The sequence below is a fragment of the Anguilla rostrata genome, chromosome 1, assembly GCF_018555375.3.
Source record: "Anguilla rostrata isolate EN2019 chromosome 1, ASM1855537v3, whole genome shotgun sequence".
Classification (NCBI taxonomy): domain Eukaryota; kingdom Metazoa; phylum Chordata; class Actinopteri; order Anguilliformes; family Anguillidae; genus Anguilla; species Anguilla rostrata.
The window spans coordinates 10,143,056-10,160,781 of NC_057933.1; the positions used below are offsets into that span (position 1 = coordinate 10,143,056).

Sequence of the window (17,726 nt, forward strand, 5' to 3'; positions counted from 1 at the left end):
TTAACAATGTGAAACATTTTTGGTTTAACAGCGATTGTGAACTTAATGACCCTTGGTCTTTGTTATTGAGACGAAGTGCAGCTGTATAAATGTCATTTTCACTGGATAGGAAGAACAGTGGCTTGCTCCTGAAGCAGCCTCTCTCTGCTCCCCCAGTAGAGACATAGAAAGGAGGCCTGGTAGCCACCCCCCTGCCCACCCCCCCCTCCCCATCCGCTGTCTTCCCCTCCCATCCCCCTCTCGCTGTGCTGTCAGGATCCTTTCATAAACACACCGCTCAGCCAGTGTAAACACTGACAGGCGGGAGGAAGGGTAAACTCATCTAATGAGCTGGACAACAGACTCCAGACCTGCTCGCAATCACCCCCCAGCCTCTCCTGGTGCCCCCCCCCACCTCCCGCATTCCTTATTAAGGTCAGCTGAAGTTGCATGCATGCATGCTGGTGACCGTGACATGCAGTGTTCTGTAAAATAATCACTTTAGCAGCTCGCCCTCGCCCCGCATTGACACGCTTGGGGGGGGGGGGTCAAACGTGGGTTATGCTGTGTGCAAAAGACAGAGGACTGAGGGGGAAAATAGCCGGTCGTATTCAATTGGTCGATCCGTCGCTGGATTTTATGCCACGCTCTTACTCTAAGGAACTGTCAGAATCGTCAAATGTCAAAACCATTCAGAAATGGTTATATATTCGGTGCTGTTCTCCCGAATCATACAAAATCTACCTGCTTTTTCATTCACCATAGAAACGTTTTGAATTGTCAGTCGAATGTTGACTTGAGACAGATTGCATTTGAAGCCAAACCCTCATCTGTTCTTGCTCTGTACCTTTTTCTATTTTACAACCAAAACAACTACAACTTTACGACTTATTTGAGTTAGGCTATTTCATGCATGACAGTGCACATGTACACATTTCCGATACTCTAAAGCCAAGGATAAGTCCAAGAACCTTGTTTGATTCTGTATTTCTCTCTAGAGAGCAAGAAAATGCCTTTTTGTCTGCCATTACAGAAATTTGCTGATGGTATGATCCGTCCCAGAGGAGTGCATTCTCTGCTGAACCATTTAGATGTTATGTCCATTTATCAGACTTAGATGATCAGTGTAGTGGCCAATTCCAGGCCTGAAAAATGCATCCTTAATCACGAATGTATAATTTATGACTGCATTTTCCACACTGTTACCTGTGAAAGCCTGATGGCCCTGATGGGACTCTGTGTGAAACGGAAAGCTCTAGATGGGTCCGTAAATAGAAGGTTCTTAACAGCCAGGTCCGATGTGTGGATATTTGCCATATTCATACTTACTGAGTTGCTCAAACCACTCTTATCAAAGGGAAGAATTGCTGAGTTGAGAAACTTTGGGGCTGAAAGATTGTGACCGGTTTTTAGATTGGTCTGGTTTTCTCATTGAATTTGCTGAGCTTATTGTACAGAAGACCCAGGTCCTTTAAACAAGACTTATATTAATGGTGATGTCATGTTCAACAGACACTTCCTCCAACGTGGAGTGTTTCTGCAGTCATTTAAGACCAGCAGGGAAATCTCTATTTGCTTCCCACCATGTGGAAACAAGCTGGTGTGAGCGTATTGTGAATCAATCAAGCTGTGGTGTGGGAGATCAATCAGTTGTACTACAGATTCATATCAGAGTTTGGTAATGATTAAAGCTGAAGGTGCCAATCCAGTCTAACTGGACATGCTGTGTTACTGTGTGTAATGACATTTAGCAAAGGCTGGATTTTTGTTGTTTGTACACAATGTGAGTTGGCAGTCACGCGTGCGTCTGTGCGTGAGTGTGTGTGTGCGTGCGTGCGTGGGTGCGCATGTGTGTGTGTTTTTGAAACCAGTCTCACAGTGCCATTCAGATCTTTCCACAACCCAGTGTCACTGTGTACACCCCAAATGCAGCAGTAGTTTCAACAGAGACATTGAAACTTAAACACACAGAGAGCATGAGCTCAGTGTTAAGTCTTTAGGACCCGAGACCGCAATAAAGAATAACCTACTACGTGATTATTCATAATTATAACAAATATGGATATAATTGCCGAGTAATTAGTGTGCTATGTTTGCACAGTTAATTTCTTGTTGCTTTTAATGTAGTACATAACACAGAGTAATTGGTCATAGAAGATGGTAGTTTTGCCATTTTGGCCTTCTGACTGAGTGCTTCTAGACCCGATTGGTAGAGGCAGCCACATCCAGTCCTTGCATGAAATCCTTCTGACAGAAAAGAGAGATTGTAACTGCGTTATATACAGAATATGGAGGTGCTCTTGCAATGTCCCATTGCTCAATTCCGAAACTGGAAAGCCCCGGTGTGCAATCTTGAAAATCACCGGGGCGGGTGGACGTTGTACCTGTGCACACATGGATTTTAAAGTCGTCTGTAATATTACACGCAGGTGGTCTCGCTGAAATGCTGACAGAAGAATGAAATGAAAGGCTGGTTTTTAACATTGGTTTATGGATCTGGATGACTCACTGATATGAATGACGAAAAGCAACCCCCCTGACCCCCCCTGTGTGTGTGTGTGCTGGTGGAGAGACACTGAGCAGTGTTCCTTTCTTTTTTTCACCCCCTTCCCTCCTGCGGCCCTTCCAAGGACTTCAGTTCCGCATTTAATGCACTCAATTACTTAGCCGGCCTCATTTAGATTCTGCATTACATCACCCCTAACAGGCGGTATTTTTAGCTGCAAGCCAGCGATTGGCCCACCGGAGATTGAATTACTGACCTTTATCAGAGCAGTTTTATGGATGGCCACTAGAGCAGCCAGCTCCGCCCCGTCAGTGTGATGTCACAATGGGGCTCGGTAGCGGCAGCCGATTGGGTTTTTATCGCGGAGGCTGGGGCACTGTGGGCGTGTCTGGCCAGTGTGCTCATGTGGAATAAGGTGATGAAACGCCATAAACGGGCCCGTGAGCGTGGTTACCGAGCGGTTACCGAGCAGAGCCAGGTCACGTCTCCCTCCGGTGCTTTTGGACTGTCGACAAAGACCGAATCTCTCTTGGCCACTCTGAGGCTGCAGAACTGACAGTGTAGCCCTGGCTTAAACTGTGAGGCCAGCTGTAAAAGTGCACAGATTATATTTCCGTTCTCCTGTTCCCCCTCCCCCGTACCCCCCCCCCCCCCTCACCGCCCTCTCTGTGCAGCCTTAAACTACCTCTCGGAAACTTGAATTCTCTTCTAAGCTGCGCTTGACGCATCTGAGGAATCCATATCCGCGTGGTGTGTGTGCGGTCAGCTAATGCAAATCCCTCTGCTTTATGTGCTCGTTCAAAGTCTAAAGGACAGGCGTGTTGAGACCCCTCTCCGGGGGGGCGGGGGGGGAAGAAAGCCCAGGTCACTTCCCATCAGGTGTGGAAAAATACCCACCAAATGGCTTGACAAACAACCCCCTCCCCCCTCCCCCCATGATGGGGGTTTAGTCCGCAGAATGACTGCTTTTCTCCTCCCGGAATGGAGAGAGCAGGGACTGCCACCATCTCACCCCCTCCTCCCCTCCCCTCCCCTCTGACTGCTTGTGCAACCCCTGGGTTTAAACTTCAACCCGCAATGCTTCGCGAAACCAGGGAGAGCAGACGGATGGAATGTAGCTCGCTGGCTAGCGCCGCCACAAGCCAGCCCCCTGCGCGCCGTCCCCCGTCAGATAAACAAATGTCATTTTCCGCGCGGTGAGGTAGGCTGTGCTGAACAGCGCTGGCGTCCCCGCTGCTTTTCCAGGCGTTGGGGCTGTGTCAACAGTGGGGGGAGGTGCCAGCCGCGGCGGCGTGAGTGTTTGTGTGCACACCTGGCGCGGAGGTCGCCATGGCGCCTGACCGATTGAAGAGCGGGCGAGCTCCGGCGCTCTGTATCGGCGATCCGGGGTGCGCGGACGGGCGTGGGGTCGCCCCGAGCGACCGCGGTGCCGATCTCCCCACGGCAGACCGGCCGGCCGCCAGCGGAGCTGCGTTGTGTAACGCGGCGCGTTGAAGCGTGGCGGACGGAGCGGGTCAGTCGCTAGGACACTCACAAACACCAGCGCACAAACACAGGCTCATGAACAGCAGTGACACGGCACCTCCCTCCTTCCCCCGATTCTCCCAGGCAACCCGAATGCCCTCCCAATTCTCGCCCAGCGAAGCTCCAGATGTGTACTGCAGGTTGGGGCCATAATAATGACTAAAGAAAGATGGCAGTTTGCCCTGTTACGTAGCAGCTTCGATAGGAAAGAAGGGTTTTTTTGGGGGTTTTTTTTTGGTAAACCGGCGGGGGTAAGCAGTCCGGGAACGAGGAGGTAAACCTCAGCGCCAGGCAGAAACTGTGCGTCAGTGCGTTTGAGTCACTGCGCCTCAGAGCGAGCGCTCTGGCTCGAGGACGAGCGGGGGGGAGCGGGGAGGAAACGGGACACCGGCGAGGGAAGCGCCGAATCCCGCGCGGGGGCGCATGCCTGCGCCGTGACATCACTACCCCCCCCCCCACACGCACACACACGCACACACACGCACATTCTGCTAATCTCTCCTCTTGGCCTTTTTTGTACAATTCTGGATTTCTGCAGTTGGGTTTGATACAGGAAAAAAAAAATGCAGCTGCTTACTCTTGATTCCTGAGTCTTTGAATCTAATTTTGGGTACTACGGCAAATTCAGTGAACTTCATTGATGTCCTCTTCAAGCAGTCAGTGCTGAGCATTAAATATAATAAAGCCCCGGATGGAGGACCGCATTCTGGAGACAATGAACCGCAGGCCAAACCAAACAGACCACCCAACCGCTGATCCCCCCCCCCCCACAGTGAGATGAAAGCCAACCCCGCCCCATCCTGAAGATGGGGTTCATCGGGTCAGCGGATGGTTTCCTTCAAAAGTATCTTTTTGAAAAGTGCCTTTGCCCTTCATTAAATACACCCCCCCATCCCCCCACCCCCCCCCCGCCCTCCCACTCACTTCAGAGCAAAATAAACAGCGAGTGATCTGTACCCCAGCTGCTTTGAGTACCCCTGGTTGTTGCTGGCGGTTCAGACTCTCGGGTGATCGGGTGATTCTGTTCAGAGGGCCTGCTGCCCCTGCAGGCGCCCGGGCCCTGTGCCTCCCTCAGGTTCGGCCTGCTGCCCCTGTTAGTGCCCGGGCCCTGTGCCTCTCAGGTAGGGCCTGTGGGCCCTGTTAGTGCCCGGGCCCTGTGCCTCCCTCAGGTTCGGCCTGCTGCCCCTCTAAGTGCCCGGGCCCTGTGCCTCCCTCAGGTAGGGCCTGTGGGCCCTGTTAGTGCCGGGCCCTGTGCCTCCCTCAGGTAGGGCCTGTGGGCTCTGTTAGTGCCCGGGCCCTGTGCCTCTCAGGTAGGGCCTGTGGGCCCTGTTAGTGCCCGGGCCCTGTGCCTCCCTCAGGTAGGGCCTGTGGGCCCTGTTAGTGCCCGGGCCCTGTGCCTCCCTCAGGTAGGGCCTGTGGGCTCTGTTAGTGCCCGGGCCCTGTGCCTCTCAGGTAGGGCCTGTGGGCTCTGTTAGTGCCCGGGCCCTGTGCCTCTCAGGTAGGGCCTGTGGGCCCTGTTAGTGCCCGGGCCCTGTGCCTCTCAGGTAGGGCCTGTGGGCCCTGTTAGTGCCCGGGCCCTGTGCCTCCTCAGGTAGGGCCTGTGGGCTCTGTTAGTGCCCGGGCCCTGTGCCTCTCAGGTAGGGCCTGTGGGCTCTGTTAGTGCCCGGGCCCTGTGCCTCTCAGGTAGGGCCTGTGGGCCCTGTTAGTGCCCGGGCCCTGTGCCTCTCAGGTAGGGCCTGTGGGCTCTGTTAGTGCCCGGGCCCTGTGCCTCTCAGGTAGGGCCTGTGGGCCCTGTTAGTGCCCGGGCCCTGTGCCTCCCTCAGGTAGGGCCTGTGGGCCCTGTTAGTGCCCGGGCCCTGTGCCTCTCAGGTAGGGCCTGTGAGCCCTGTTAGTGCCCGGGCCCTGTGCCTCTCAGGTAGGGCCTGTGGGCCCTGTTAGCGCCCGGGCCCTGTGCCTCTCAGGTAGGGCCTGTGGGCTCTGTGGGCCCTGTGAGCCCGCAGCAGCAGTGAAAGGGTCTGATTTAGGTGGCATTTCCCTGCTCAGCGGGGTGCCAGTTTGATTTGGGAACAAAAGGGGGGAACGTTTAACCCGATAGCCCTCTGGTGTCGCCCAGCGAGCGGCCTTTTCACACATTGCTGTTTGGCGTCCCCCCCCCCCCCCCCCGAAATACTTGAGCGAGCCCTCATCTGCAGCCCTGTCCCAGAAATGCCACCCCCTGCCCAGACACATTTGTTGCTGCTGTGTCACTCTGTCACGTTGAGTCCCTGTGCGCAGATGGCTATCACCCATCATGCATTGTCCTTTGCTGTTCTGCCACACCACAGGCTTCTGGCTCATAGTATGTAAATGGATCACTGGACATTCTTTAGTTACACACAGGCACGCACACAAACGGATGCGCGCGTGCGCGCACACACACACACACACACACACACACACACACAAACTGTACAGACAGACCCACACACACACTCCTTGTTTCTCTTCTAGGTGATCTAGCTTAACTGTATTTCTAATCATGCAGCAAGGGTGCCAAACAAATTTCATCGTCACATTATGGCATAGTTTAGTTAGCTAAATCAATTTGAAATGCTGCATGATTAGATAATTGTTTTGGTATGAACATGAATTGTTGAAACTGGAACCAATGTAAAGTTGTTTTTTTTAAATCTGGTGTGAAAGGTAACTAGGTGTGTGTGTAAGCTTTATCGCTGACGTTTCCCCCTCCCTGTGTGCATTGCTGGGGTCTCACGCTCTCCTCCCCCTCTCTCCCTCTGTCTGGGCGCAGATGTGAAGAAGGACTGGTCGGACCACGCCCTGTGGTGGGAGAAGAAGAAGACCTGGCTGCTGAAGACGCACTGGACGCTGGACAAGTACGGCATCCAGGCGGACGCCCGGCTCCTCTTCACCCCCCAACACAAGCTGCTGCGCCTGCAGCTGCCCAACATGAAGCACATGAAGGTCAAGGTCAACTTCTCCGACCGCGTCTTCAAGGCCGTGTCCGACATCTGCAAGACCTTCAGTAAGCCACCAGCGCCCGTCCTGCCAAAACACCTTTTATCTTCTCTGTGCTTTCTGCTTTCTCTCTCTCTCTCTCTCTCTCTGTTTTTCTCCTTCGTTGTTGTCAGTGCTGTTCAGTGCCTTCGTTAGACTGTTAACTCCTCTCTCTGTTGGCCCCTTTCTGTGTTGGGGCATCCCTGTGTTGGCCCCTTGTTATGTTTGGGCCTCCTTGTGTTGGCCCCTTTCTGTGATGGCCCCTCCCTCTGTTGGCTCCTCTCTGTGTTTAATTGGACAGCGTGTGCAGGAAGCGTGATTCAGTCATTATCTTAACCGATATGTTGCCAGTGTCTTGTTTCGCACCAGCCTTTTGTTTATTTTATCAAACGCGCATCAGCCTGTCTGCAATGCACGTCATCCTTTGTCCTCTCTGTCCTACTCTGATTGAGCGCTTTGGCCTCGGACGATACGCTCTGGGCCTCGCAATGAAAGCGGGCTTGTATCCGGTTCTGTGAGCTCTGCCAGTCGGACAGTGTGAAGGGCCTTTCAGAACTCGTCTATATTTAGCAGACATTCCGCTGAGAGGCTGTTGAAGGCTCAGTGTCCCCCATCAATAGCAGCCAGTGATCAGTGTTCGCTCTGAGAGAACGGTGGGGTGAAAGGTCACGTGGGAGCGCCCAGTCTGACGCCCGCAGGTGGGCGGGCTTTGTGTAGAACATCCATTATGGGCCGTTCAGGACACCTGTTGGTTTTTAATCGCTGGCTGAAGTTCAAAAAGAAGTCTGGAGAGTTACGGCCTTTCTTTGTTGTCTTTGGCCTTCCGCTCGCTCGGCCTCGCTGTTATTATGGAAACTGGAATTTTTCATTTTTAAGAAAGAGGAGGGAAAAAAAAACACCTTTGAATTTCACTCCTGTTTCTTGAGATAATAGCACAAAAGGTCTGGGACGGAATGTCAGTGGAGAGCTTCGACCGAAACGGGGTGTTTGCCGTCACGCCGCGGATGAACCGGAGACCGCAGAACGGACGTCCCGTCCCCGTCAGTGTTCGACGAGCCTGTGATGATCTGTTTTAGTTTCGGGGGACGTCGGCGCAGAATTGATCTTGGCTGACCGCGCCTGTGCCGGAGCGTCATCTCGTGAGCTACGGTGGCTGGCGAGGGCCACGCCGTGTCTTTGCGGTCCTCGTTTATCCGTCCGGCGTGCGGTTTACCTCGCCAGAACTTCCTCCTCTTTCCTCGCGGCGAGGGGAATGACCCGTTCTGAGTCCGAAAGCCGCCGCGGCGGACATCGCGAGTTCTTTCGTTTTTGGCCGACACAACGCGACGCTCTGAGTGCTCTGATATTTAGTATTTCTGTGACTTTCGGTTTGACTGCTTCCTGCGACTCCCCCACCGCCCTCGCCGGGAGCACGGCGTTGGGAAATCTAATAGGGACAGGAAGTCTTTGTCCCGTCCAACTGGCAGGAGAGCCAGACAGACAGACAGAGCTCTGAATTCTCCCAGCAGCTGTAGGAAGGACAAACATTCAAGTCTGAAATTCGGATTTATTTTTCTCTCTCCCCCTGAAAAGATTGATTCACTCTAGAGAATAAGAGGGGAGTTTTTCACCTCCTTTTTGGGGATCATTTGGTCTTGCGGTAGCTGCTTCTTGGTGTGGATGAGTTCCAGAAATTTCCACTGTGAGGTGTTGGCTGTCTCACCCCTCCAATAGTTCTACTATAAAAAAGAACTTCTATTTGTTTCTAAATTTAAGCAAGTATGGACATATTGAGGAATTAAGGAGAACAAATTGTCCCCTTGAACTTTAAACAAAGGTCTTTTCTTCAACAACAAAAAAAATAAAAATCTTGATCATGGTCCACAAGTGTAACTGCTCTCTGAGAACACATCCAAACACTAGGACTGTACCATAGTACCAGCGTATAGAGGGGTGTGTTTTTACGCTATGACAGAGAGAGAGAACTTTCTGTGTTGAGGGAAAATAGCTTACTAGGGACGGAAAGGGTCAGAGTTATTTCAGACCTTGGCCTGTTTTAGACCCTTTTTCATTTCCACAGGTCAGCAAGGCTGGGAGCAGCTTGCAGCAAATGGCCTGTCTGCCACTTGCAAGTGACAGTACAAATGGCCAGACTTGGCAAAAGGTTCGGGAGATCCACACCTGCGTTTTTCCCACCTTAGAAATTTGGCTGGGTACGCAATCTGGTTTATTACAGCCTCAAAAGTGGTTATAAAGAAATGAATAAAGTATACAGCAGTCCCTTTTTTAATTTTTTTTTTTTTAGAAAGTTTATACAGATTTGTCTATTTGTTTGTTCAGTAGTTTTATGTTTTTATTTTTCTTGCACAGTACTGTCAGAATTCACTGCTGAAACTAGGTTCCTGCCTTTGAAGAAGAGTGTGTTGATAATCTTGAGCAGACACTCTGCTGTAGAGACCAAATACTGTGTGGAATGAGATTTTTCATTTGAGGCAATCATTGCTGTTATGAACAGTAGGTCCGAGAGCTCATGCCGGGTTGATGCTAATAGCGCCCGGCTAACGGACCTGCCTGTCGGGAGTGCTCTGTCCCCTCTGACGCAACTGGGGCGACATAGCTCAGGAGGTAAGAGCGATTGTCTGGCAGTCGGAGGGTTGCCGGTTCAAACCCCGCCCTGGGCGTGTCGAAGTGTCCTTGAGCAAGACACCTAACCTCTAACCCCTAACTGCTCTGGCGAATGAGAGGCATCAGTTGTAAAGCGCTTTGGATAAAAGCGCTATATAAATGCAGTCCATTCACCGTTTTACCATTTAACTCAAGTCCCGCGCGCGGCTCGTCTCGAACCCGGGGGCCGTGCGAGTGTACCGCTGGGGGAGAAAGGGAATCTGGGTCACCCCAAACGACGTGAGCGTGACTCGCACCCTCGGAGCCACGAGGTGCCACAAAGGAAGGGCTGTTGGCGGCCGCTCGGACGCAAGTTCGGTTTAACCTGATTAGCGAAGCCGGCTGATAAGGCTAATGCCAGCTGCGCTGATTCTTCAGTCCAGCCGTGGCGTCACCGATCGGTCTCACCTGAGCAAGGTGAGGTGTCATTTGTGCCCGAGTGTGGTTTTTATCACACTTTCAATGGGAAATGCTGTTGGATTTAGGAAGCAGACGAACATGCACTGTTGGATTTAGGAAGCAGACGAACATGCACTGTTGGATTTAGGAACTAGAAGTGCATGGACTGTTGAATTTAGGAAGCGTAGGTCGGTGAACAACAAAAAACCAGCAAAATGTTGAAAAATGTGTTCCCTCTGAGAATGCACTGTGTATGCAGCAAGTTGCATTTCCTTTGAATTCCCAGTAAATGCTGACGATTAACTGCACGTGCGATGGAAGAGTGCAAAGTGCAGGGTTATAATTCAGCTGAATTTCCATTAAATGAGGATATTTTAACTAGAACATGCCACGATATCTAGAATGACCTTTTTATGTGTATTTCCCCCCCAAAACTATTCACTATTGTAAGCTAGCATTTTATACTGAAAATGGGCATCGTTTTTAAAAATTCCCAAGCTTAACTTCCCATGGAATGTTTCCATTTCCTTTGCAGCCCTGAGTAGAGGAACGTGGACTGTTGTGTTTGGGAAGTAGAGGAACACGCAGTGATCCAGGGTCTGGCTCCTTGAACATGGGACACTGTGATTTGGGTCCTGCGGTTTTGCTCACTGGGTCAGTGTGTCTCAGACAGTGGAGTGCAGTGGGACTGTGTGTTTTTGGGCTAGTGAAACAGACATTTGGAGATGAGGATAACTGAGACCAGTGTGACATTGACTGCAGTGTGAGAACAATGCACCTCACAGGCAGTGAGGAACTTACTGCAGTGCACTGTGGCTACACTGGTACATTAGCTGTGCATTGATGCTATAAATATTCTTTTATTGGAAAAAGATCCTGTTAAATTGTTTCCCTTTACGTTTAGACTGAACAAATACGTCGTAGGATTCTGTAGTCGTTTCAATAGCCCTGATATTCTGTATGTTGAACTACGTCAACAGGTTCTCATTCACATAGTAATGCTTTTCCTTGTATAGCTGTCTAGCGCGTAATAGTGTTCCCGTCCCACCAAAAAGCCGAGGCTCGGTCTGGTGTTTAAAGTCGAACGTGAACAGAACACAGGCCGTTCCGCTGAGCAAAACGTGGGCGTGAGATCTTCTCAGAAGAAGAAGCCTTTTTATCGGCTGGATCCTATGATTCAGGGGACGTGAGACGGGACGCCATGTCTTAGGCCCGATTGTTCCGACCGGCGGACGTGGAACAGAGCCTGGCCTGGATCCAGAGGCCGCTGGTGAAAGACGTTTCTCTGCGCGATACGGTAACGATTCCTGACCTCGTGGAGTTGCTCAACTTTTCATCCGCCCTGATACGGCAGCTACAGCACCCGCCCCTCCCTCCCTCCCTCCCGCCCCTCCCTGCATCAGGGCCCCCTTACCTGTCAGTTTCCTGGCCCAGGCTTCTCTCTTTCATCTGAGTGATGATAGGAATGTGTTTGTCCATTTTTTGGTTCTCCTAAAGCGGTGCCAGGGGAGGCTGTAAAGGGGAGAGTGCTCGCCCCTCAGACGGAGGGGTGTGTGTGTGTGTTCCCTCATTGCCCACGGGCCTGCCCGATCCACTGTGGGCCCTCAGACGGTGGAGTGTGTGTGTGCTCCTTCACTGCCCACAGGCCTGCCGGGTCCACACACACACCCCTCAGATGGAGGTGTGTGTGTGTTCCCTCACTGCCCAATGGCCTGCCTGGTCCACACACACACCCCTCAGATGGAGGTATGTGTGTGTTCCCTCACTGCCCAATGGCCCTGCCCGGTCCACTGTGGGCCTTCAGGTGTAGTCATTTTAACAAAAATATTTGGAAAATAACTGGTGTTTGTCTTTTTTGGGGATGTATAATGCTATTTTAAAAGCGCGCAGTCAGAGGAATGAAATGCAGAGATAAAGGAGCAAGCGCTCGAGAATTCTGTACGCGCGTCCGAACAGTGAATTGAAACGGAGGCTAAACCCCAGTCTGCTGTCAAATTGGAGCTTTTGGTCTTAGTACGAAGTGCTTCTGAATTTAAACGCCTGATCTTGAAGGCTAATGCTAGCGGGCCGGCGCTGGAACTGGCCAGAAAGACGCGGTGAATGTGGTAAACGATGACGTCCTGTTTAAATAAAGGCCCATTACGCGCTCGGGCCGCGCTGGTGCTGGCTAATCCGGGCATTGCGATAGCGCGCCTACGCGCACCGTCCTGGTACTGGCACGGGGAAGGCCTCGGCGCGGGGCCTGAAAGCGCCCTACATGGCCGCGATTTCGGTTTTGCTCAGACTGCGGTGGTTTTAGGAGGGGTGAAGAGCGGGGTGTCCTGGGGGGCAGGCGGAATGCCAGAGTCGCCCCCGTCCGGAGGTGGCACGTCACCCCGCCCACGCCAAGACTCGCCCCTGTGGGCCTCGGGGAGACCCTCCCCTGCGCAGGCGAGGGGCTGCGCTGGCCTGCGTTAGCCTGCGCTGGGCTGCGCTCACATGGCTGTATAAGGACAGCCTGTGCTGCAGTGCAGAGCAGGGAGGGGTAGAGAGAGAGAGAGAGAGAGAGAGAGCTGCCATCTGGTAGTCCTTAAAACCCCTGGAATGCTTTTGCTTTAGTAACACAAACTAAACAAGGAGCCTTCGCCAAGCCAAGGATACTCTCTCTCTCTCCTCTCTCTCCCTCTCTCTCTCTCTGTCTTTCCTTTAATCTCTCTCTCTCTTCTCTCCTCTCTCCCCTGCCTCACTCCCTCTTTCCCCCTCTCTCTCTCTCTCTCCCCCTCTCTTTCTTCCTCTCCCCCCTCTCTCATCCCTATGACACACACACATTCCCTTGCCCTGTCATGGAAGAATAGGCTTGTGTAAGTCGTCATGCAGGAGGGGTTTTAACTGAGGAGCTGGATTGAAACCGTGTGGTAAGAAAAAAAAAAAATAATGCTAATATACTAAATTAACTGCCCTTTCTCCTCCATCTGTACAATGAGAATAGAGGGCAAATCATCTACTTGGACACATGGCACAAACTTCCTCGAGATTGTCCCAAAATCGCTGCCGTAGTTCTGAATGCCATTGAGTTAAATTGCAGCCTGGGGTTGGTCTTTGTTGTTCACCATGTGATGCCTTGAGCTGGCATTTGACACATATTTTGGGTTCACTTCAGGCTGGTTTGATTTCTTCCTTATAAAGGACTGTATAAGCTGAAATACAGAGAAAGCCTAGTTATGCCGTGAAGCATTTACTGGCATCAGTCTTTTGAACAAATGTTTCTTTTGCTTCTTTTAATGCAAAGCATAATTATTTAGCTGGCAGTTATAAACATTTGTACTGTATTTGAGGTATTACACATACAAATCAAATAGTCACTTATAAACACTACTACCATGGTAATTAACATACCTGTCATACATTCAGTGTTATAAACACTAGTACTGTGTGACTGTAGGGTTATTCAGCAGAAATATGTGTGCGTTCCCTCTGTCCTCCATTTTATGTGGTTTCCTCTGTCCCAGTCTCCCTGTTGCTCTGTAAATGGGTGACAGTGACAGAGGTCACTCTGTTGTGCTGTCGTACATGTTCCAAGTACTTAGCTGCTCATTGGCTTCACGCTAGTGTGTGTGTGTGTTTGTGTGCGTGCGCCTGTGTGTGTGCACACCAGTGTGTGTGTGTGTGTGCTTGCACGCCTGTGTACTCTGGAGGTGGGGTTGTAAAGGTCCTGAGAGCTGGGAATTGAGATTTTCCATCCAGCATGTGCAGCTGTACGGGGTCTCGTTTGGCTCAGCCAATCGGCTGCAGTCCCAGAACTGGCCCACACCCAGCCCTGAAACTGAACTGTCACACCCCGGGGCAGCCTTCACGTAAACAGAGCTGTTGTCTGTAAATAAGGACAATGAGCCCGAAGCAGCCTGGTTTCCTACAGTGAAGAGGCTTCTCTGGGCTGGTTATCTGACCCTGTGACCCCCGCCCCCTTTTCCTTCCAGATATCCGTCACCCCGAGGAACTGTCCCTACTCCGCAAACCACGGGACCCCAAAAAGAAGAAGAAGAAGCTGGAGGACGCGGAGGAAGAGGAGGCCCTGGAAATGGAGGGGCCTCTGCTCACCCCTGGATCAGGTACACCCGCGCCCCCCCCCCCTCTTCCTCAGAGCTAGCCGGGCGCCGGGGCGGGGACGAGGCCGTGGCGGCGTTTTTCGGGCTGAAGTGCAGCCCGTTGACATGTTGCGTGTTCCCCGGCTGCGGAGAGGGGATGGCTGGGATTCCGCGCATAGCTGGCGTCCTGCTGAGGGTCCCCGCCGTTTTAAAGCCCAATCGGGGGCGCTGGGCCCTGCCCTGCCCCGCCCGTAATGAAGTACACGGATTGTTGCGGGGGGGTGGGGGTGGGGGGGGCGTTACCGGAGCTCCACATCTTGCCGCCATCAGAGTTAATTTGTCATGAATGGGGTCCTTTGTCCCCACCCCTGCCACTCCCGTCCGGCCCAGACTGTTCGTCCAGCAGATACGCTCACTCTGTGGCCCCGCGTGTGGCCCCCGGAGGGTGACGGGCCCCGGGCCCCGGCCTGGAGAGCCATTTCAGCCCAGAGCAGAGCAGGGGACTGTCAGTATGCAGTAGGAGTAGGGGTGGGGGCCTGGGGGGGGGGCCTGCACCAACATAAAAATTAAGCGTTTTTAATTCCTGAAGTTTTTCATCCTTCTCAGGAGATCATGAGAACTAGGAGAGGCAGTTTAAATGCTCACAAGCTGCAGCAAGTTATGTACTCTTTAGGGGAAGGCAGTTAAAGTGCTTTTGGACCCGGCATTCTGGTCCAGGGCTGGTCTGCCTGATAAAATCATAAATACAGCAGCGTAATCTGCACGGTCCCCACACTCAGCACGGTGGAGGAAGGCTCTTTTATTGTTAGCGGCCTGTTTTTCTTGTGAAGGCACATCTTTCAGTGCCGTACCTGGCGACTTCCTGTCTTCTGCTTCCTGTGGGCTCGGAGCTGGCCCCTCCTGCCGTGGAGGTGTTTGCAGGGGCGGACAGCAGTTCAGAGTTCAGGAGCTCTGTGCGCTGGTGTGGGCGGGGGGAGGGGAGAGGGGGGGAGGACGCTGGCCCCCGGCCCCTGGCCCCTGGCCCCCAGCCCACATGCAGACATGTGGGATAAGGATCAGGCCTGGGGGGGGCGGAGCTATGGGGCTCTGCTCAGTGTGTGTCCACAGCTCAGGGCTGGTAAACCCTGCCCCCTCCCCCCCTCCAGTAGCACCCCTGTGGCCTTGAGTTGTGTGCAAACCCATTGCCCTGCCGCCCTGCCCACAGTTCACTCTGATTGGATGCGTAGGGCTTGCCTGCTCATTCCTGAGCCCCTCCCCTTTCACATCAAACAACATCAAACAAGCCAGCAATGTGCTGCTGTCAAAAAGCCATTGTATGTTTTTCTCACCAGAGAAACTACTCCGCTGGTGAGAAATATGGGGATTACCCATTACCCATGTTGCACTGGTCACATTGCGCTGGTGTGCGTAATTGTGTGTGGATAATGGTCTTATTTTCTAAGCCTTTCGATTGGCCGTTTCCCACCATTGCTGTGCTCTGTAAGCGCATACGATTTACTGCATACAAATGGCTCTCAGCTCTCCTGCCAGATTATTTTCTAACGCTGATTTGAGCCATTCGGAGGCAGTCGGAACAATGCAGGCCGAACAGGATTAGCTGAATCATGCCACACATGGTAAAAATCAACTTCCATACCATTGAAAATCGGTGCGCTGGCTTGACTCGAATAGGAGCGTCTCTGCGCTTAGCATTGCACGCATGGGAGGGTTAACTCGGTATGCTAATTTGTTTTCAGTGGGTTCATATTTAGCATGTTGCTAACAGCAGCTGATGGAAGTTGATATGAGGAGTGCAGGAAGTCCACACATCCCTAGCGGCGCGTGTGCTACTGTGCTACCGGGCTAGCGGCTGGTAATGAGCCAGCTCGAGTGCTCGGTGTGTGGGAAGCTGGCCTGTGTGAAATCGGGGCCTGTTCCGCTGGGTGAGTGGCACTTCCAGCTGCGCCCGGGCAGATCCCGCCTCTCCTTTCGGCACGTAAGCGGAGCTGGGCTGGGCCCGGTCCGGCTCGCACCTCCACCGCAGCCTGTCTGTCTGGTGGTTTCGGATGCATCCCCTGAACGGAGAGGTGGAGGGAGGTGCCTGACGTGTGCGTTGGGTCCTTCAGTTCTGGTACCGCTATGCTGGGCCTCTTGGTTCACCCTCTTGTGTGAGCTAAGCTAAGCTGAGCTAGCGGTTCTGGGTCCGTCACAGACTGACGCTGTGGTTGCAGCCCGGGTGTTCCTTTTCCTGTCCGTCCCTTCGTCTCCCCACTATCCATTTCTTTAATCTGTCCTCTTTTTTTCCTCTTCCTCTGCTTTTCTTCACTGCTCTAGCCTCTGAGGTTATATACATCGGACCTGTCAAAGGTAAGGAGTCCTGTTTTTCTCTTTCTGCACTGCTTTCCCACCCCACTCCCCCCCCCACCCCCACCCACCCACACCTGCTGGAGTGGTCACCTGACAGACTTTGTCCAATAGGGAAATAGTTGAGCCGGTCACATGACAGGCTTTGGCCATTAGGAGATGGAGCTCACTCCCCGTGTGGAAGCACTGCTTTGTGTGCTGTGTGTCATTACTGAGAGCTGCTCACGGTTGGGAGCCGGGCTGCTGAGGGGCGCTGGCCTGGCCGGGCGGTGGACCCGCGCAGGCTGCGGCCTCATCGGCGCGCTCTGGCTGTTTGGGACTCCTCGGGAACGTGTCCGAGCCGAAGCCTGGAGACGACCCTCCTCTGTGTTTATGAGAAGCCTCACGAGCCCTCCCGAAAACCCGCAGGGAAGGCCTCCCCTGGCCTGTCTCATGTTCTCATGACCTCTGCCTCGGACCACTTCCTGTCCCTCCAGAAGCACGGCTTTGACACCCCAAATATTATTATTAGTATATAAATACTGATTTTTTTTTGCTTGCTTGTGTTGTGCAGTGGTGATAAGCTTTTGTGCTTGGTGGGGGTCAGATATCGAGGAGGGAGATGTAGGCTACTTCATCCATCGCAAAGCACCTTGTTCCTGATCGAACCGCCTTCGTTGTAACTTCGGTTGAGTTTGCACTTATGGTCCTGTACGTTCAAAGGAAGACACAAATCTGACCGACTATTTTTGCTATTCCTCCATGTGAACTATGGGATTCGGTTCTGTTCTCAAGGAAAGAGCTTTACTGCTCCACGCATTTTTCCATACGCTGGTAATGAAATGCCCACAATCAGAGGAGCCAGCCTCTGGGAACTGTGCTACCTCACGTGTGTGTGTGTGTGTGTGTGTGTGTGTGAGTGTGTGAGTGAGTATATGTGTGTGTGTGTGTGAGTGAGTATATGTGTGTGTGAGTGTGTGTGAGTGGGAGTATGTGAGTGCGTATGAGTGAGGATGCGTTTGTACGTGCATGTCCTTGTGCGTGTGTGTGTCCACTCGCTGTGCTGTAGTTGCCTGTCAGCGTTCCTGGAATGGTGGATGGTGATTGTCCTGTGCAGCTGCATGTTGGCATAGACAGCACTGGCAGATTTTAGCGTTCTGTTTTTTTGTTTGCGTGCGTAAATCACCCAGGAGTGCTGAATGTGCTGCGGGTCTGCTGTGGAAGCATTCACTTTCTGTAGCTGCGCGGATTTCGTTGGCTTTGTGACACGTGGCCGTCAGCACCCTGCTTAAACC

At 52.5% G+C, this 17,726-nt stretch overlaps 1 protein-coding gene across 5 annotated transcripts in view; it reads left to right on the plus strand.

Moving 5' to 3' along the window:
* Positions 1-17,726, plus strand: part of fermt2 (FERM domain containing kindlin 2) — a 44,819-nt gene that overhangs the window by 13,667 nt on the left and 13,426 nt on the right. For 3 of the 5 annotated variants that reach the window (XM_064321468.1, XM_064321458.1, XM_064321476.1), the window contains exons 3-5: positions 6,798-7,031; positions 14,002-14,133; positions 16,423-16,455. In XM_064321468.1, the coding sequence (XP_064177538.1) occupies positions 6,798-7,031; positions 14,002-14,133; positions 16,423-16,455 (399 nt within the window). The remainder of the gene's footprint in view (positions 1-6,797; positions 7,032-14,001; positions 14,134-16,422; positions 16,456-17,726) is intronic. The other 2 variants (XM_064321483.1, XM_064321492.1) reach the window with 1 other exon arrangement.